The sequence below is a fragment of the Phragmites australis genome, chromosome 17, assembly GCF_958298935.1.
Source record: "Phragmites australis chromosome 17, lpPhrAust1.1, whole genome shotgun sequence".
Classification (NCBI taxonomy): domain Eukaryota; kingdom Viridiplantae; phylum Streptophyta; class Magnoliopsida; order Poales; family Poaceae; genus Phragmites; species Phragmites australis.
Genome location: NC_084937.1, coordinates 4,751,898 through 4,774,249, shown reverse-complemented (window position 1 = coordinate 4,774,249; position 22,352 = coordinate 4,751,898). Strand labels below are relative to the sequence as shown.

General features: G+C 40.4%; 1 protein-coding gene across 1 annotated transcript; it reads right to left on the bottom strand.

Moving 5' to 3' along the window:
- Positions 1-15,884: 15,884 nt before the first annotated feature.
- LOC133897690 (uncharacterized) lies at positions 15,885-18,956 on the bottom strand. Its single transcript, XM_062338487.1, has 2 exons — positions 18,711-18,956; positions 15,885-18,046 (listed from the first exon to the last, which is right to left on the bottom strand). Exon 2 carries the CDS (start codon positions 17,995-17,997, stop codon positions 16,057-16,059), a length of 1,941 nt encoding a protein of 646 aa, XP_062194471.1. The 5' UTR covers positions 17,998-18,046; positions 18,711-18,956; the 3' UTR covers positions 15,885-16,056.
- Positions 18,957-22,352: the final 3,396 nt, after the last annotated feature.

The window sequence follows — 22,352 nt, the reverse complement described above, 5'->3', positions numbered from 1 at the left end:
CTCACATTCCAATTATATGACATAAATGGCTATATATTTTATATGAGAGCACAAGATAATAAGAGCGCCAACCAAAATAGCGGTATCCGTATAGATACCTACGACTGCAATGGCAATAGGGAGACCTACTATGGAATCATAGAGGAGATCTGGGAGCTCGACTATGGAGTGTTATAGGTTTCTCTTTTGTGGTACCAACAGGTCAAACTCACAGGGGGCATGAAGATCGACAAGTACGATATGACTATAGTGGACCAAAAACTTGTCAGATACAGAGAAGAACCATTCATACTTGCGAAATATGTTATGCAACTCTTCTATGCAAAGGACCTAGACTCAGCTAACAAGGAGAAGCGCCACATGCTTCTTCAAGGAAAAAGAAGGATTGTTAGAGTGGAGAATGTTGTCGACGAGGAAGACTACAATCAATTCGATGCGTTACCTCCTTTCGGAGAGAATGTCGATCTAGGTCTCATGGAAGACACTGACGAACCTCCCTATGTACGCCGTGATCATAATGAAGGGCAAATCGTTAAGCCAAATTAAGTAGCTTTATTTGGATATTAATGAAGGACATGAATTACTATGTATTAATGAAGGACTAATTTGATTTGTTTACCTAATAAAATGAACTCATACGTATGAATTTGTTTTAGATATAGCAAGCTCCAATTATAAATTTTTAATTAGTTAGCAACCTCCAATATAGGAATTTAGGTATGAGGATATTTATTTTCCATTTTTAATGAATTAAAAAAATTATCCATGAAATTTAGGTATATAGCAAGCTCCAATTATATCTCTTATTGAAGAATATTTCACCAGCCTATACTGAAGAATTTTTCATTTAACTCTTACATGCCTCCATTCTTAAAATATCTCAGTTCATGTATTTGTCCAGCAGGTTGGGTTTTAGCTTGGTTCTGATATAAAATCCTGCTTAAGAGTGGATGTAGATTTGGGTGCTATGGATTTTGTCATAGCTGAAGTATGCTCTATGCTGCAACAGCCATGCATTGGCCTGGTCCAAATTTCATTAGGCAAGTGTGACACAATTTGTCTCGTACTTAGGGTAATTCGTGGTTGTTGCATTGAATTGTGTTGTTAAGTTAAATGAATACTTGTGAAATCTGGAAATATTTTGTTGTTATTGCTAAAAGAATCACTCTTCAAGGATAGTTATTGTTAGGGTTTAAAATCATGATGGAAACAACTAACAGGTTAGTTTTGAACTTAGGGCCTGTTTGGATCCCTCGAATTGGGCCCAATTGGAATATGATTCTTGGGCTGGCCCGTTTGGATGCACGTCGATTTGGAAAAAGCGAGATTCAAGCCCTTTCCGGAGAGACTTAGGCCCGATTCCTTGCGTAAAATCTGGAAAGCCACATTCCACGGCCTCCTCGATCAAATTGTCTTGTCCTCGACTCCCACCCACACCACCTCTTCGCAGCGGCCATCGGGTGCTCACCGCCGCCGGGTGCTTCCCGCTACTGCTGGGCGCTCCCTGCCACCACTGGTACCACCACATCCTCTCCTACACCCACTCACCGCTCACACTCTGCTCCATCTCCCCCCTCTGCTCCAAACATGCAACCTTAGCAAATCAATCGCTTCCATCCTCTCCATCTCCCACCTCCGCTCCCTACTCCTCCACATGCCACACCCACATATTCCCTCATGGACACCACCCTAGATCCAATCATTGAACCCTAGATTGATTTGTAGTCTCCATGAGGGGATCATGTGTGTTGCTTTGTAAATGCTTGTGCTATTTCCTGTATGGATGTTCTGAGTTCATGTGTGGCTATGCTCAAACATCTTGATCAACAACTTGAGGTACAGGCAAATATCTCGATCAAGCATTCTGTAGTCAGTACTGATTTTCCATTGTGCTAATTGTCTTTCTTTAGTCTGTTAGCAGAATATGTAGTGTCATATGGTAGCTTGAACTGCAGATTTGGTTAGTTATTTCTTGTTTTGTTTCAAGTGAAAACACTTCCCCTGAAAAATATGTGATAAACATTGAGTAATGAAGGTTTGTTAAATCTGTTAAGTAGTGAAGGTATGTTAAATCTATTGTTGATTGATCTAGCTGAAACAAGTAGTTAGTGTCATCCAAATTTGTTTATGTGGGGTTGTCCTCTAAGTGCAGGTATAAATCAAAAGCAATATGAGCACTTAGGTGACCTGAAAACCTAATATTTGGCACATAGGACCCTTGTTGCAGCCTGCAGTCCACCTCACACTGTAATCTTGATTCTTCTCTTGTTTGGATTGGAGTTGTTATTAGTTGGACAAATTTGAATGTGTCCAACTAATGACAGATAGCACTTGCTCCTACAAACACACATAGTTTATGCTTGTCACCATTGCTATGCTAGGAGGGCACTCAGGCAATGATTTTGTTATAGTTAGCTGACTGAACATCATTGCCATAGTTATCCACAAGTTTTTAAGCCATGTTTGACCAGGCCACATTTCTCTTCGTCTAGGTCTGCACGTGCACTATATACACACATGGAAGTTTTGCAAGATACCTTTAGGCATGCTAAGTTGCATCGAAGTTTTTCAACGACGCAAGTTAGGTGACATACGCAAGAAATTTTGGCTACCATAGACATTCTGAAAGGCTTGTTCTACAGTTAACTGAATTTTTTAACGCATGGGACCTGGGTGACAGGAGAGAATCTTGCCACATAGGGTCTTCTAGAAGTTGAAATCTCTTGATTTTGATTCCTAATATGTAATATGTAATTGCTATTTGATTGCGGTTGATCTAATGTGTTCAATGATTGATATATTTGTTTTCTTTTCATTATGATATTTCTTTCCTTTTGTTTTCAGTTGCAGATCTAACTAAGATCTTCATCTCTGCTTCAAGATAACTTTATTTTTTTTCTTAATCAAGTTGTAGTAATGATGTATATTTCCTATTTTAATTGTGCTTAGTGTTTGTTTAATTTTTCTTACACATTCCTGTATACATGTTTCAGAACTGTTCAAGATAATTCATCTCTTCTTCAAGGTATGTATATTCTCATATGTCCACATATATTTTTGATATATCAGGAACAAAAAATGTATGTTAAGCTACATATCTGTTTAGTGGACTAATACCTTTTGCTTAATGACCAAAAAATGATATCATGTATTTGGTTTTTTTTTATGTTCTCTTGTTTGTTTTGTTATTACGGCTGATGATTTACTTTTGGCTTCATGTTGCAAAATAGGGTTCCAGGTTGAACTTACATTAAACATGTATGGCCATGCTATTACTCTCACATTTAATCTGCTAATTATTTGTAATTCTGCTAATTATAGGGTTCCATGTTACATTTGATTTTTGTGTATATGCGTTCTAGATGTCAGGCGAAGGCGTAAATTTAGTTTCTAACACAAGTGAGGTTGAAATAAGGAGGAAGAGAAGGAAGAAAAGAAAGAGGCTAGCTGCTGCTTTTGTTGTTGTTTTCATGACCATGATTGCGCATTGGTATAGTCAGAAAAGGCCTAGGCTCATTGTTGATGTTGATGAAGCGGTAGAGAGGGATGTTAGAAGTAGGAAACAGATGCTGAGAAACCTGCACCAGGGTTCAAATGTCTATTGTTATGACAGTTTGCACCTAACTAAGAGGTCATTTTCTGACCTATGTGCCATCTTACGTGAGAGGTGTAGTCTACATGACACCCTAAATGTGTCTGTAGAAGAAAAGGTTGCAACCTTTTTGCTTATAGTGGGCCATGGAATGAAGATGAGGCTAATTCGTAGCACATATGGGTGGTCGCTTGAGCCAACCAGTCGGCATTTCAATGAGGTGTTGAGAGGTGTTCTGTCGTTATGTCATGATTTTATTAAGCTTTCCGACCAATCAGCTATACAACCCGAGTATTCCAAATGGAAGTGGTGCACTAGATGGTACACACATCGATGTTTTTGTGCCAATGGCTGACCAAGGGAGGTATAGGAATAGAAAGCAGCATATTACCACCCATGTTTTGGGGGTTTGTGATCGGCAAATGAAGTTTGTTTATGTCTTAGCGGGGTGGAAAGGATCAACCTCAGATTTTCACGTGTGTTACGTGACGCAATGTCCCGGGAGGATGCATTTGTTGTTCCAAATGGTAATTATACATATCATAACACTAAATTAGAGTTACTAACATGATCTGAATTGAAACCTAATGATGCTTGTTGCTTAAATAATAGGAAAAGACTATCTAGTCTTCTCGAGTTCTTGATTCTTCGAGCGCTTTGATTTGTCAGATTTCCAAAGTTAGGAGAGTTTTTTGAGCTGATTTTTTTTTGAGTCTATTGTTTCTTCTATATGCTTAATTGCTCAACCTTCTTCTGAGCTTTCGATGTAGCATAGGAGACTAAGGCACATGAGTTTTAATTTGCTTTCTTGTTTGAGTGCTCTAGGCTTGATTCGAGAATTGTCCAAGCTCAAGTTTGAGAAGAACCTTGTTTGTGCTCCTTGTCGGCATGGCAAGATGGTTGTCACGTCGTACCCACCAGTTAATCTGGTGATGACTGAATGACCGTGAGAACTTCTCTATATGGACACTGTTGGTCCTTCCTGGGTTCGTTCGGTGGGTGGAAAGTGGTATATACTTGTCATTGTTGATGACTTCTCTCACTACTCTTGGGTGTTATTTTTTGTGAGTAAGGATGAAGTGTTCTCACACTTTCGGAGCTTGGCTTTGAGATTGTTCAAGAAACTCCCCGATGCATTGAATGCAATTCACTGTGATAATGGCACCGAGTTCAAGAACTATCTCTTTGATGTTTTCTGTCTTGAACATGGTATTGAGCATCAATTTTCTGCCCCACGTGTTCCTTGGCAGAATGGCGTGGTTGAGAGGAAGAATCGCACTTTGATGGAGATGGCTAGAGCGATGCTCGATGAGCATTGGACTCCTAGAAAGTTTTGGGTGGAGGCTATCAGCATAGTTTGCTATATCTCCAATCGGATTTTCTTGTGCTCGATTTTGAATGTGACTTCTTATGAGTTGCGCTTTGGGAGGAAGCTGAAGGTTTCACATTTGAGAGTTTTTGGCTGTAGATGCTTCATCCTAAAGCGTGGCAATCTTTACAAGTTCGAGTTGAATTCTTCCGATGGAATTTTTTGGGGTATTCTCTTCATGGTCATTCTTACAAGGTTTATAATCTTGACACTAACACCATCATGGAGTCCTGTGATGTGATCTTTGATGAATCAACCCCTTGTGCTAGCCCTGTTCTTGAGTGTGCAGGTGATCGGGAGATGAGCGAAAGCACCTTCCAGCTCTCGGGGATGATGAGAATGATCCACTACTTCCTTCTACCACACTCGCTCCCAAGTTGGTTTCTGCCTCTTCGACACTAGCAGAGGATCCTGCAGCCTCTACTTCTACTTTAGCTGCTTTCAAGCCTGCACCAGCAGTGATTGAGGGGGAGATCGTCTCACAATGTGAGGCTCCTCGACCCTCGACACATTCAGCAGAGACATCCCCTACAACTGATGATTGATGACCTTGGTGAGAGGGTAACGAGGTTCAAATCTGCTCAATATGCTCATTTCACAGATTCTACATTTGTTGCTTCTTTTGAGCCCCATGATGTTGGACACCCTCTTTATGATTCAAATAGGGTCAATGTCATACATGAAGGACTAGAAAACTTTGAGAGAAACTAAGTTTGAATCTTTGTAGAGCCACACCCAAGTGTTCACACCATAGGCACTAAATGGGTTTTCAAGAAGAAACAGGGGGAGGATGGGTCAATTGTTAGAAACAAAGCGAGACTTCTGGCCGAGGGTTTCACTCAAATAGAGGGGATAAACTTTGGAAAGACTTTTGCACCAATATTTAGGCTAGATGCCATTAGGAACCTCCTTGCATTTGCGGCATCCCAAGGTTTTAAGTTGTATCAAATGGATGTCAAGAGTGCTTTACTAAATGGTTTCATAGAGGAAGAGGTCTATGCTAAGCAACCTCAGGTTTCGAGCACCCCAAATACCCACATAGAGTATACAAGCTTCAGAAAGCTTTGTATGGGGTTAAGTAGGTGCCTAGGGCTTGGTATGATAGACTTAAGTCTTTCTTGCTAGAGCATTGGTATGTGGATAAAACTTTATTTACCTTTAGGCATGGCAATAATTTCCTACTTGTTCAGATATATGTGGATGATATTATCTTTGGTGGCTCTTCTCATGCTCTTGTGGCCAAGTTTGCAAAGACTATGAGCAAGGAATTTGAGATGTCGATAATGGACGAGCTCAACTTCTTCCTTGGACTGCAAATCAAGCAAAGCAAGCATGATACATTCGTCCACCAAACGAAGTACACCAAGGACTTGCTGAAGAAGTTCGACATGAGCGATGCGAAACCCCTGGTGACACTGATGGCTACCTTGACCGTGCTTGATCCAGATGAAGATGGCGAGGAGGTAGACTAGCGCAAGTATAGGAGCATGATTGGCTGCCTCCTATACCTGATGGCAACAAGACCTGACATCCACTTTTCTTCCAAGCGTCACCAAGGACATCTCACCGCCAAGCAGTGAAGCACATATTGAGGTATCTCAAACACACCCCTGAGTATGGTCTTTGGTTTTCTGCATCTTCTTCTCTCTCTCTTCATAGTTTTTTGGATGCGGATTTTGCTGATTGTAGAATTGATAGGAAAAGTACCTCCGGTACTTGTTATTTCTTGGGTATTTCTCTTGTGTGTTGGTCTTCTCGTAAATAGTTTAGTGTTGCGATGTCAACTGTTGAAGCTAAATATATTGCTGCCGCTAGCTGTTGTTCTCAGATTTTGTGAATGGTTGCTACCTTGAGGGATTTTGGGTTAGATTTCAAGAGTGCGTCACTTTTGTGTGACAACACCAGTGTCATCAGTTTAGCCAACAACTCAGTCCAACACTCCAGAACCAAACACATAGATGTGAGATTTCACTTCTTGCGAGACCACAATGAGAAGGTAGATATTATCTTGAGATACCAGCTTGCCGACATCTTTACCAAGTCCTTAGATGCACCAAGATTTGCCTATTTGAGGGGAGAGCTTGGAGTGTGTCATTACTATGGCATTGTGTGAGGGGGAGTTACAGCTGTGCACACTCTATCGCACTTTTATTGCATTTGCATTGCATAGTATCATGTAAGATAATCATAGTAGTTGAGCTTTAACTTGTATGTTTTTAGCATTTTCTGTTGAACTTGAATTTGAATTAAGTTGAGTAGTTGTGTGGAGCAAGTTTTAATCTTAGGCTCCTCTTGATACTTTGACATGAAACATTTCAAACAAGCTAGCTTTCCTAAACATGAAATTTGACAATTTTATGAATCATATAGGCCATAAAATGTTACATTCTTGATCACCATGTTTGTAATTGCTTTGGCTTTGTCAAAACTTGTGTTAAGGCTAGTTTGATGAATATCTTGCTCAAAGCCTCTTGGTTCAAGATAGTGGAATGAGGAACATTACACTATGTTCTCTGTCTTTGTCAAATGTTTAGTTCATGATAGAACCTTGGGAGAACATGTGTTACTTGCGTCGCAAAGACACTACTTGACTTGATCTTGTGAAAAATTTGATAAATTATGCAAATTGAATAATTTTGAGCAATCAAGTTTCTAGTGCTAAAATGTGATCCAATATGGTGGCTTAATGCTTCATATGGTTTGCCAAAGAAGTGAACTCATGATTGCTAAAAGTCTACTTGAGGTTCAAATGAAATACAAAGAAATGTGTTTAAATGATCAATTTTCTTTAAATCACTTGATCTAACTAAGTCTTGGTTTCATATGTGAGCGTTTGCAAGCCTATTTTATGAATGCTTATTTGCCTAGTTTGATATAGAAGTTAGCTATTTCTTAATGCTTGTACTGCCTCAGCACGAGTGGATGCTTATGTGGTGGTCACTTTTAACATGATTCGGCTATGTGAACTTAAATGCACCAATACTTTTTTAGTTCAGCTTGTATAGCTTCGTGTTCTTGTGACACTGTACAGCCTTTGTGAGCTTGTGAGCTCCACATTGTATTTTTCATAGTCCTTTGACGTTTCTAGCATTTGCAAATGCTTTGTGATATACTTATAAAAGCTCATTAGGATTGCATGTTCATACTCTGCATGGTGTTTTGTACTTGATGTTAGCATTGCCAAAGGGGAAAAATATGCACTAAGCTACAAAGAAGAATCTTGCATGATGAAAGAGGGAGAAAATATGTGAAAAATGTGCATTCATCAAGGGGGAGTATTTGTGCTTTTATTGGGCTTTTTAAGGTTTTTGGCATATCTCCACCTCTCTTAGGGCTTTTGCAATCTTCCTTGTGCCAAGTGATATGATTTTGCTCTTTCTTGAGTTTTTTGTCACTTGGATGAGCTTCTCTTGTTGAATTTCTTCAAACCAATTTCTTTGTGCTTTGAGAGTTGTCAATGCACTCATCAAGGGGGAGATTAAGAAACTAAGTTGAAATATGCCTTAGTTTACTTGTGATGAGTGATTGACATTGGTATTGATTTGATTTGATGATCTTCGGTTTTGCTTAAGCTTTGATGTGCTGATTCTACTGAACCTGGAACTTCCAGTCTAAATCCAAAACTTTCGGGTGAATATCCAGCATTCAGAGTTTTATTCTCGACAGAGCTTCCAGTATTCAGTTTCAGTTGCACGAACCCGGAACTTCTGGCTTGTACCTGGAACTTCTGGATTGGTAGGCAAACCGAAACCGGGAGCCCCTGTTTGGAAGTTAATCTGGAACTTCCGGGTTGTTTCGATGATCTGAACAGAGAAGGGTCATCTGAAAGTTAACCAGAACTTTTGATAAATAGTGTTTTCAGCATGGAATCCCTTCTACTCGTAGATATTTTAGTGTTCACAAATGATTTTGGGGATGTGCTTTCAACTGATGATTTTGATTTGGATTAACAGGAGGTGGAGTTGAAAATATGTGTTTGTTTGTCTCATGATGTGTAGGTAATGGATGCAACTTGGCGACCGACAGCGGGATGATTGGGGCCGAGCGGGATGCTTGGTGCCGATCGATGAGGCCGGGCGGAGTCAAGGATGATCCTAGCTGTACATGTGGAGGTTGAAGGGATCTGTGGCATCCTAAGAGGGGGCTGAATTAGTACACTTAAAAAACTAACCTAAACAAATTAGCTCCAAAAACTTTACAAGATAAACCTATATCAATTTCTATCTAAATGTGCTCTAGGTTTATCTAGTGTGTCTACTCTACCGAATAAAAAGATTTGCATCCTATAGCCAATCCTAGCAAACTACTCTAGGAAGGTAAATGCGCAAAGGTAAATTGCAAGTATGTAAATGCGGAAGCGTAAAGATGGTAGAAAGGGCAATCTCGGCACAAGCGATTTTTATCATGTGGTATCGATGGCATGAATGCCACCCTTCGTCCACGTTGAAGCTCCACTAAGGATATGCTCCCGGTCGGCACCTGGTCATGGCTCTTGAGCCACCAAGGCAAGGTCTCAAGCCGAATGAGCCACCAAGGCAAGATCTCACCTCTAGCCTCTCTTTTGGTCTCTTGCCACCATGATCATTTTGGAGCTTGAGCCACCAAGGTAAGAGTCTCCGCATCCCTGTACACGTGCCTTACTGCCGCTCCACATCAAGTCGGAAGGTCAACAAGCTTGAGCAACTCCAACTCAAGTTGCCGGTGAGTCACCAAGATTCCAAGGCGTCGGCGTACCTCTTGGTACAAGCTAGGATTACTCCTTGATCCCCTCTCAAAGCCACATCACCTAGCTACAACTCTCTCTAGGCCTATAAGCACTTATCACTCTCTAATCTTGTGCTTAATTGCCTTGAATGATCACTTTAAGCACTTTTGTGGCTTAGATGTCTTCTCAAGTGTCCAAGGGCTCTTTGGACTCCAGCACACTCAGACTTCATCAAATGATCGAGTGGAGGGGTATTTATAGCCTCAACCTCGCAGACTAGCTGTTGCTCCAATGGTCACATTTTGTTGTACTCACCAGATGATCCAGCATGTGCAATATTACAAGCACCAGACCATCCAGTGTGTACTCTCTAAAAACAACCTGTTAGAACTCCACCTTTTTTGTGAACACGGGAAGGTCTGGCATAATGTCCTCTTTGAACGCATCTGCAACTTCTCTGCACAAAATAGTCTGACGCGTTCATTTTGTGAACACCAGAACATCCGGCGTGTATTAGACCCCATTTGGAAGCTCTGGAAAAATCAAATCGCCGAAAACTTCTTGTAAATGTCAGAATATTTGGCGTGTTCATTTTTGTGAACGTTGGAGTATTTTAATTGTGAAGGCCGGAAGGTCCGGCGTGTACAATTTTCAGTTGATAAGCGATTCATATTTGAGGTATAACTTTCCGCTCCGAACTCTGATTTTGATGATCTTGGGCTCTTTGGAAAGCTTGTGAAGTTCTCTACATGATTGTACAGAAATCCATCCCATTTGATCATATCAAAAATCCTAAGACAAATCCAGTTCATTCCTCTCTTTGTCCTGGCTTCGGAAGCATATCTTTTGTTGCATCCATGAGACTTACTAAAGCATATACTTAACAAACATATTAGTCCCATTGACTATGCTGCCATTCTCTAACAATGTTCCGCTACAATCTCCCTAAGGGCATGCTCGCTACAATCTCCCCCTTTTTTAGTGATTGATGACAACACAACCAAAGCAAGAGGCAAATAGAAAATGATACCAATTGTAAATAGCCGAAGGCCTTACCTCTTTGCTTGGATGCTTGTTCTTACTACTTAGTCCCCCTATTGCTGTGGCTACAATGGAGATAATTCTCCCTCTTTCTCCATCGCCACTATCTTCCTTAATCGACCATGCAAGAGCTACAATTCTCTCCCTTTTTCAACCATCATGCCTCTTTGATTTGGTCATCAAAATTCTCCCCCTTTGTCAAGAATCTCAAAAAGGGCTACAAGCACATGTTGAACTCAAGGAAACATGTTAGAAAATTTGGGAGAGAGTTTCATAAACCACGATCCAATAAAAATGATATCACTTGTAGAAATCCAAATGGTTATGTGGATACCAATTGAAGTAAAACAACATGGATCATAATTCATGAAACTCATATAATATGATATAAACTCCCCCTATATATGTGCATACATATGATGAGAACAAAGCATATGCACAATTAGACAAAATGTAGAGATGGGAAGTTTACGCCATATTATGCATGGTGATAGCTTAAATGTATGAATAAATTGACAATGATATCAATTAGATCCAATAAATATCACATACCTCCGGAGACTTGTAAATTACTCCATGAGTCTATAAAAGATATCACTTGCAATACATCTTAGTCTAAAAATCACAACCCATAGGATACACTCCTTCTAAATGAGTGCATACAAGTTTCGAATACTTGTGAGAGACATGCACTTGTCATTGATGATAATAGGAAATTTATCCTATAGATTAGACTCATGGCACAAAGAAATATTACTTGTAGGAAAATGTCATTAAAAAGTCTACCACTAATAAACCATGTAGGTTGCTCATTGATTAGAGAGAAACTTAAGCCACCTACTATATAAAAAACTTACACTAGACATTGCAATAAACTGAAATATGCGTATACAATCCTAGACAAGGCAAATAAGCTAGAAGCAAAAAACAAAATGCATAAACATAAGTCTAGCTACCATTTACCTCTTTTACCTTTGGATGGGGATTTGGGTATACGTTGATCATGATCTTCATCGAAACGCCCAAACTTGTACACTTGGCTTGCTTGCTTGAATCTTCACTTCATCTTGTGAGCCAAGTCTCCAAATCCCCATAGCCGCTTTGGGGCATCAAGTCTTGTTTAGAACCCAAACCGATTGTGGCTCCTTCATGTTGGTGATGACTTTCTTGGGCATCCAAATAGGTTGGTTCCACCCCCAATCCTTTCTCCCAACCATGTGTGCAACCACGTTATCATTGTTCTTCTTATTGAGCTTGTAGTGGTTGCTTTTGATCTTGTTCTTGTAGTTGGACTTGGTGTAGAGGTTGGAGGTCTTGTTGGAGAGGTTCATTGTCTTCTTCTTCTCCTTGATTTTCTTCTTCACTTCTTTGCATTGGAAGAACTTGTGGCCTTCTTGATAGCATTTGAAGCATATCACAGTTGACCCCTCCGCAAGCTTGTTCACCTTGCTATCACGGTTATTTTGAGGAGGTTGGACATATCCTTTACCCTTTAATATTGCCAAGTCCTCCTAAATCATTAACTTGGAGGATTTCTTCATCCGGTGTTCTTGATTCCTTTTTGTGTTCTTGGCCAAATCCGCAAAATCAAGGGTGAAATCTTGATCTCTTTGAAAAGATCTTTTGAGCACAGATTCACCATGGATGTGATAAGGTATGGCTAAAATTTTATTGGATTTGGACCACGTTTGATTGGATTTTGAGATTGGATTTTGGGTTCTCATGCTGCAGATTCTCCTTTGGAACTGCTCAACCAAGAACTTCCGAATTCTTACCAGAACTTCCAAATTATTTCAAATTTCCCTCCATAGGTCCGGACTGAATATGGAACTTCCGATAGGTTGGAACTCCAGATCGAACTCGGTACTTTCGGGTTCTTCTGTTTCCACTATATTTTTGTGTTTTGCGTTGCACTTTGTTGTGATCTATTTTTTAGTGTGTTGGATGACAAAAATAGAAGAAGGTCATCTATTTCGAAAAAATTGTTGAAGTATCTATTTACCCCACTCTAATTGCCGTTCTCAATCCTATAATTTTATTATTGTACCTAAGTACAGAACCTCAAGATTCTTGCTGAGGTTCCTATAGAAACATGGTACTTGAATGTAAGGGAACCTTTTGCAGCTGGAACATTGATTTAGATTGGTAAAAGGTTAGCCATTCACTTATCCATCCTCTGAGTTTAACTAGAATATCATCTTAACTGACATTGAAAGGCCTGCAAGTGCCAGATTACTTTTGGGATGCTTAGTTGTTTATTTCTCGTCTAAGAAATAACTTAGGAAGCAAATGTTTACTGTGATAATTGATTTAGCTGTTAACCATGCAGCATATTTATATGTTAACGTCACAGATAGATTGGTGCCATGCTCGAGATAAATTCTGTTAGATAGATTGGTGTCTTGCTCGAGACAAATTCTGTTACATACCTTATTCATTTAGCTAATTCATCTTGTATAACTTCGAAAAGCCAACTGTTACATTCCTTTAATAATCTTTTGTGTGGTAGGTCGCTGTCATATTGTAAGAGAATAAGAGTGGGTTCTTAATTCATGCACTGTTTGCTCAATGCCTTTTACTGTTACCCTCCTTGTGGGTAACTGGACATGGCTCTCATTATTGATTCTTGTCTAAGGCCATCTCCAGAGAATCTGTATCTCCATTTCGCAATACTGTTGCAACATGTTTTGGTACTTTTTAGCGATCGGAGGCAGTTGTATCCAAGTTCAACAGAATCGGTATCTACTTCAACAGTGATGCGGGCTGCTGCTTCAGGTGGCAACTTTGCCGAAGGAAAAAGGACTCCGTATTACTGTTGCTGCGTATGACTGTAGGTCTGAGGAGAGGAGGAGAATAATAGAAGGTAGGAAATAAAGTAGCGGTTGAAGATGAAAAAATAGAGAATATTATAATAGTGTTAGGGGATGTTGTAATAGTATTATAAACGATAAATTTTTAAGTATCTTAGTGGAGATAGCCTAAATAAACCTATTTCATAATTATATTGCCGCCAAAAATCGCTCGCATTTATTCATTTCCCACGACTTGATCCAAAATAGTGTACCTTCCATGCAAATGCATGTACCTAACCTGAATTATTCTGCAGAGGGAAGAGCTTATTGAGAGGAATACGCTTAAGAGATTGGGTTCTGTGGAGGGCATGGCTGCGGCAGCCGCATTCCTGGCATCTGACGATGCGTCATTTATTACAGCTGAAACGATTGTTGTCGCTGGAGGGACACAGTCTAGATCGTAAATCTGACTGAAGTCTGGATGCTCAATTGCTCACACTGGCAGTGGCATGGCCAATAAATCTTGTACTAGTCCACGTCAGTCTCCTAGATGACAAAGCAAATGTACTATAATAAATCGCTGTGAAGCTCTAGTTTATGATAAGCTGGCTGGCTACTGTTCGTTCAGTTGGGTTGCAATGTAATCTAGCAAAAACAGAGGGTAATATACTGAGAGATGAAGTCAACCGTTTCTTGTTATATAAATTGAGTTCATCACTATTGGTCTATGTGGGGGAATTGTTGTGAAATCATCGGTGGTATATCATTGCAGCTCAAGTTTTTAATGATTTTGTAAGAATAAGATTGATGACTAGAGGAGATGAATAGGTGCCTTAACAAATTTCTTGCAAAATTGATTGTCTTCTTCTCTTTGAATCACCTAACACACCTCAAAACTCAAGTGAAAGTAAAAATAGAGATAAGTTTTAACAAGAGAAAATTGAAGCAACACGACTCTACAGATGATATATGAACCATAGGTTCTATTTAAGATCAATTCACTCGTCTTAGCACTCAAAAGATTATAACTTGCAAAAAAAAAAAAGATGAACACCGAGCAACAAAACTCTCCAAATTGTTTGTCTAGAGACAAGAGAATTCAAGACCCCATCACATAAGCATGTGTATGAAAATTTTATGTCACTAGCAACAAGAAGAATGACCTCACAAGGTGCTGAAATTTCAGCTCAAAAATCAAGACGAAAATCAAATCTGAAAACCGAAAAATTTGCAAACTTGCAAATGAACCAATAGAGGGAAACTAGAAGAAGATGAGCACAATAATATGAAGAAAAATAAACTTCCTTGCAACAGAAGTCAGCCTTATTTAAGGCGGATTACAAAGATTTATCTCTCAAAACTCTCAGCTATTACAGAGTTTAAGCACTCATCCTTCTCTCCTCTGAAATCCTAGCTCTAGACTCTCAAATAGGTGGCACAAGCGGGTTCAAGTGGTTGGTTCATATTCTCTCATAGCTCTACCCCTCTATTTATAGGCCTAGAAAACTTGATCTATAAGTTTTCTAATTTTTTCCCAAAATACTCCTCTCTTGTAGTACATTCCTACCTACCACTGAGGGTATTTTGGTTCATTTTCTCCTCCATCCATCGGACGGTTGCAGCACCTTCACATTTTAGCTTCACCTTGACGCAAGCTTTGCGATGGTGTCACGTACTCCTCCAGTCCTCCTAGAGTTTTGAGGCCAAACCGCGATACCTTAGTACGCTTCTCAAAGCGTGACTCGCCGCCTTGCTTACACCTTAAGCAAGTCATCCGATGTCGACGCGTGTACTCCGTCTTGCGATCCTAACCGCCAGCAAGTCTCTCCCGCTCCCGATCCCTCAGGCCGCCTTGTCACTTATACCGGCATCCCCTTCGCTTGACTTTGTCAACACGCAGTCTTCATCCGTCTTCCATGTTTTGCTTGACCTCTACGTATTCAGCTAGGATCACCCTTGACTCCGTCTGGCCTCCTTGATCGTCCGGCACCAAGCACTCCGCTCGGCCCTAATCATCCTGCCGTCGACCACCAAATTACATCTATCACTTACACACCATGAAACAAGCAAACACATATCTCTAACTCCAATTCTAGTTAGTTCAAAATCAATATGTTCAAATAAAATCCCAAATCAATTCAAATCACATCAAAGCTCATGCAAAATCAAAAATCATCAAACCAAATAAATATCAATATCAATTACCCATCATAAGTAAACTAATGCATATTTCAACTTGGTTTTTGATATTTCATCATTATTCTTGTAACCTAAGATACAATTATTACGGGTATAATTGCTCCGAAGAAACCATATATGGTTCTAATTAATACTACTATTGATCATCACAGAACGAGCTCAGTTGAATGGGTTTTACTCCAACGGATAAAAGAAAGCCAAAGCGAACCTCTTACAGATTTTACATGTGCCAAAAAAACCAAAGATATTTCAAAAGCATACACCAGATTAGGCAAGAGTATCAGACATCATCTTCAAGAACATTCAGAATTGCACTCGCAAATACATGCAACAACCCCTGAATATGTCGATCAATGACTCATGTTTGCCGAAAATCAAAGGCGGAATAACGAGATCCCTCGATCATCTGCTCCTCCGGGCGACCTGATGGTACATAGAGGTCGATAGCATGGCCAACATCGCCCAGGGAGTAATGGGACATCCATAACCAAACAAAGGTGAGAAGTTCGCCTCCTTTGCCCAGCTGCTCTGCGTGCACTTCGGCGCGTGATTTGCCAGCGGCGTAGAAGAGCAGCCTCATCCACACATCCCTGATCGCGACCAAAGTTTCCTGGAATGACAGATTGGATTCTGCGTAATTCAGCAGATGTATCACGAGTGGATCATTTCCTGGCTTAGCTAGTTCATCCAGGATATCTTTCTTGCTGTTGCAGGGGCTGACCTTGATCTCCCTGGAGAATTCTGATAGTGCATCTTCAGCATCACCGGCGATGGGCAACATGGATGGATTTGCGACGAGGAGGTAGAGCATGTAGTTAGACAACTTTTCACAGGCAACCCTAAGTGATGACACCTCATCTGCGCTGATTGGAGGGCCACAGTCTGGATCATATGAATGTAAGCTCAAGAACAAGTCTGTGAATACATGTAACTGAATAATGGCATACTCAAAGGGCATGGTCAGTGTACGTTCCAATGCTGGACCGAGATTGGGCCTGCGCAGATGCTCTGTCTCCCCTCTGATGGTCAGGAACAACTCGATTGGGTAATGGCGCTGTTCCACAAATGCCATGATCATCTCCATGTCGGCCTTGACATGCTTGCTGTGTCGGAAGTTGCTCCAGAGCCTTTCAATGCCGATTGCATTCATCGCCTTCGCAATTACTTTAGGCCTCGACCAGTCATCCATGCATGAGTTCAAAAGGTTGTATTGCCCCATAGAGTTCGACCAGAATGACCTCTTCTTTGGCCAGACAAACGAGAGAAATTTCCAGGACACGCTGGCGAGCCTATGGCACCTTCGAGCTTTCAAGAATGCCCATGTCCATGGTGAGACCATCATCATGAAAATTGAACATACTTCTAGACAAAACCCTCCAATGAATAATGCATAGGTCATCACAATGTCAGCTCTACCATATCTTCTATGATCGCTTACAATGAAGAACACGAGTGCAACCACCATGGAGATTTGTGCTAAGAGCCGAAGAATGTTCCCCGTCCATGTCCGAAGCACCATTGCCTTTGTGTAAACGTCATCGTACATCATGCCAAGCTCAATCTCTAACATCTTCATATTCCCTACATCCTGTATATACCTTCCATAACCTACCAGCGTAAATGGCTGTCGACTATTGCGTTTCATCTGGGAGACTGTTCGTCCAGCAAAGACATCTCGAACACCTGGCGCTGTATGAAGAGCACAACTGAAAATGCCAGAATAGCTAACATCTCCAAAGTTCAGCTCAGGCAATTTGCTAGTTTTGTTGCTTGTGGAGCTTCTGAGACCCTTTGGACTTGCAGACTTCAGTGCCAATGTCCTCTCCCCATACTTGATAATCCCAGCAATGAACATAAAGACGGCTGGTACTAAAAGATGGTTCCTTTCTTTTGACTTCCAGAAGACATATAGAGCTAGAACAACTTGGATCACAAGGTTCAGCAAATGCCGCAGCCACAATCTGTTATCATCGATAGAGAAGGCGGTGACAGTGTCTTGCCCGCCAAGATGGACGAGGAGGAAAGGCGTCCAAAAGAACGCGAGCGGATGGGCTCCTCCAAACATGTCATTTCCATTGCATTGAGTAGCAAAATCTTCATGCCGGGAGAGTTGGCCCAGGACATAGACCGCAACCATATCTGCCCCCAGATAGGCCAACCAAATGATAACCCTAAGAAATCCACTATTGCTTCGTTGTCTGAGGCTACCAGAAAAGAAGAGGAAGATTTGCAACATGAAGCTGAGGACAACCAGCAGCTGAATTTGCCAGTCATTCCATAGTTGCATTAAGCTCGCCATTGCTTTTTGACTTTTGGGGATGTTGACTTGCTCTTCCACCCTGGTGGTTCTAAGAAGGAAACACACCAATGCTATAAGGTTTATGGAGAGTATGCTTTATTCTTTCTGAAGAAATGAACCACATTATTTTATTCAGAAAACCACATGTGTGATCACAGAAGACGAGATTTTTTTCCGTGCCAATTTTTATAGAAGGGAGGCCGCAGATGGGCCGAGATTACAGAGCGCAATAGGCCGAAATGCAAGTTCCAATTTGCGTGGAAACTAAACCTAAAGACTGGCACCATCCGAAAGACTGCCAAACAGAAGAAGTGATTTACTTGGGCAAATTGCTTGGTACCTTCAGTTGATGCTTCAACTGGTGTAACAGCGGACCAGGCGCCGCTGCATTTGCTCTAATAGAGGTACAATTATGTAAGAACACAAAATAGCAATTAGACATGCTCTAACAAGGTGCTACTTTGGCAAAAAGGAAAAACAAATCTCGAGAGAGAGAGAGAGCTGCATTGGCATTTGAACAAAAACAGATAGTCAGATACTAGCATCTAAAAAAATAACAGAGCAGAGCAGGACAGGAGGTAGACGGAGGAGAACTAGAGAAGCGGAGAGTAGAAGACAGAACGAACTAAGAGTGCACGTGCAGATCAAAGAAGAGAAAAGCCCGGCAGAGAGAATAGAGGGGAGCACATAAAGGGAGAAGAGAATTGGAGTACCTGGTCTAGATTTGGACAGAGACGACGGCGACGGCAAGGTGCCGGAGCTGGAGGTCACCAAGGGACCTTCATCGGCGGCGGTCAGGGGGTTCCACTGGACTCAACCTCACTATCGCACTCTCGCCGGGGGACGCAGCTAATTGGCAGGGTACATACAGTTTTAACCCAAAAATATTTATCATCTAAAAAAATAATTGGCAGGGTACATACAGCTAATTGGCAGCTAATTGAATTTCCGCACAGTCGAGTAGGCGTACTGGAGGTTTGGTACTTCCAATAACTGTGAAACACTGAAACTTGATAGCTTACATAAGTTTGTTTTCAGATTAATCATCCTCTTGTTCATTTCTTGTAAGATGAGCAAAGCTGATCGGGTGCTCTTCCATAAAGATGTAGCATAGTGAATCCTACGCTTTCTTGTAAGCTTGGACTTGGTATCAACTTTTGTCCGGATAATTTATCCCCGCTGGAAGTAGTTCCTTACATGGAAAGTCTGGTTCTAATTTCTAATCCCGCTATTTTATGTTGTAATACATATATGTTGGAATAATCTCATATTGATCGTGAAAGGGCAATGTACCTAACTTAAAAGTGGAGAGTCTCACACCTTGTTGGATAGCTTTTAGAGTGCAGAAATGTTCTTTCAATCCTACAATATGCTGCTTGAGCTTGTGTGTGTCCTCCTTTGGCTTTGAATCTTCCATTCCACACATTCAGATGGGAATTAAGTGGAAGGCTAGGCGCTCGAGTAACCTTCCCCAAGCTCTTGTTCATGGGAACAAGAAAAATAAATTGAGCTTTGCTGAATTCATTCTTCCATCCCAGGAAGAACAAAGTGATCATTATTAGTTAATGTTGGACTGAGTGCTTCTTGTTTATGCGTTTGTATTATTTTGTCGACAACAAAGTTGTTTCTGTTGTTGTGATTTTCAGTAGTAATAATACTGCAAGTTTGTGGAATGCATCAAAATATACATTGCTTTTGAACTTTTCTAAATCATAAGTTTTTTGCCTTTTACAAAAAATTTACATGTTTTTTAGAGATCTATGCTTCATTTTGGGTTACATTGTTGTGACGAAAGGCTTCGTCGTGCCACAGTAATGCAACCATAGCCTGTTAGGGGACACGTGGTGCGACAAAAGGCGGCCGGTGAATTGCGTCCATGTAGCACGACAGCCTTTTTGTCATGGCAGCTTAGGAATATTGTTGTTAAATCGCGAGCATGTGTCATGACCAAGGTCGTTAAAGTCACGATCCTGAATCGGACTAGAGACGCTCCGGTAGGATCGCATTTTAGGATCGGATGGTAGAATCTAAGATCCTATCTGAGATCCTATCTGATTCTACGATATATACATTTTTTCTATTTTTATGTATTTCAAGAGAGATATGATTGTTATTTGGTCATTTGATTAATAAATATCTATCTTATTCTTGAATAGAACCAAAATTTTGATTCTATATTATTTGGACTATTCTATAATGTAGCGAATTTTGATTAATAAATATCTATATTATTTGTGGCGCGTCGTCGATGGCTGGCAGTGGTGCCGATGATGTTAGCCGTAGTGTTGTCAGCGTCATCGACTACTTGCTTGTAATTTGTCCTGTCGAGGCTTTTTCTCCTGCTTATTAATACAATGGACCGTTCTCCTGCTGATTTGTTTAATATATATATATATATATATATATATATATATATATGTATATATATATTGCCGCTTAGTGAGTGTTGGGGTTATGCAACTTCGAGAAAAATGAATGCTGAACAGTATGTGTATATTGTAACCAGATGGGTACAAGAGCTATTGTTTTTCCACAAATGATTTCACAAAATGCTGCATGGCAACTTGAAAAAATTTAGTTCACGTAATTTTCAATAAGGCAATATGATCAAAAGTACATGCCAATTCCTATTAGTTGCGTATTGCTTTCTAAGGTAGAATCAAATAATACGGACATGCAAAAGTTGGATGATTATATACTTGAAACAAGGTACACTCATCTCGCTATAAACAACAGGTTTTTATTATTTCCTTAACCCTTCTTCTACAACAGTGTGACCACATAGCCTTATATCCCTTACAAAATACAAGCTCAGAAGATCTGGGCCCCTGTCTGCCCAGTGCCCAGAGTTAGAAAACTGCATAAGCACACATGTTGCATTGAACTAACATAAAATTAAAAAATGCGGTATCCAGGAGAAATTACAGATTATAGAATCAAGCCAAGTATTAAATAGTCAAGAGAAATTAAGGATTCATATATCATAGTTGAATGTCCATGTGTTGCAACGGGAGCCAAAAAATTTGCACACGATAACATTGCTGACTGGGCAGAGCGAACCGTTACAGGAGATCTAATCGCGGCCGTTGATAGACAATCAGATGGTGGAGATCGCGTTTACCTGAGTCCCGGCGAGAACAGCAACGATCGCACGGTGGAGATCGCGTTTCCGTGATCAGCTATTAATTTTGAAGCCTATAGAATTGGCAAATATTAACCCTATTACTGCAGAATTAGTCAACAAAATACACCAATGCAGCCACAACTCAAATCTGAGCAAGAGAAAATATGGCAACAAATGTTTAGTGAACAGGCTGAGTGCTTGGAAGGACAAAAAGATATCAAGCGGATGAAAATAGGAAATGATAATGAGTAGTAATAGCAGAACAATTTATGAGGTACAATAGCAAAAACACCACTTGCAGTAAAATGGTAAACCCTTCTGTACAACATATCAATAATTTTCATGTATAGCACCAAATACCATACCAAACATCATAGTAGATCATGTGCATAATGCAGTTCAAATCTAGCCTCCTGTGTAATGTACCAAAATATAAAAATTTGAAAAAACAAAAATAGCAAAAGACGCCAATCCTTATACCAAAAAAAAGTATGGCTTCCAATGCACATGCAACACATTAGCTTAAATCTACAAGTGATTATACCATTTATTAAGTGCAGTAAATAGCTCTGCATGGAAAGGGAGGGAAATACCCATGAACACCACTTGCAGCACACAAATGAGCATGCCCCAAGCCCCCAACTGCACAAAGGAAAGCAGCAAAAAAGAGCATCACAAAACTGAGTTATATGTACTGAAAAGGAAAGGACGAGAACCTCATGGACGAAGATTTCGTAGCATTATTATGATCAAATGCCTATTGACTTTTGAGGATTAGAGCCTTGCTTTTCTAGTTCAGATGTTTTTCAAAGGAACTTCAATTTGTGTCTCACCAATCAAAACCAATGGTTTGTGTTACGTATTTTCTAAAGGTTTCACTCTTTTCTACCATGAGGAGCCAGCCAGGTGGATTAGTTATCTACCTTGAAATTGAGGCCACATGTTGGTTTCTTCTTGATCCAAGACCAACGTGATTTGTATCCAAAAACTAATTATATTTGCAAACAAATGCAGACAACTCTAGAAGGAATTGTTAAGCAGTAAGCTAAATTGCAAATTACAACAAGCTCAAAAGAACACTACAAGCTAGGTTAATGCAGCTGCAGCTTTTGTGTACACACACTCGCCCCAAAGAACAGAGACCATTGGACTCAAGAGCAACACAGAGAGAGGCCAGATGCAAACCCACCACGAAGGTCATCGGCGACAGCATCCCTCCAGCATCCACTGA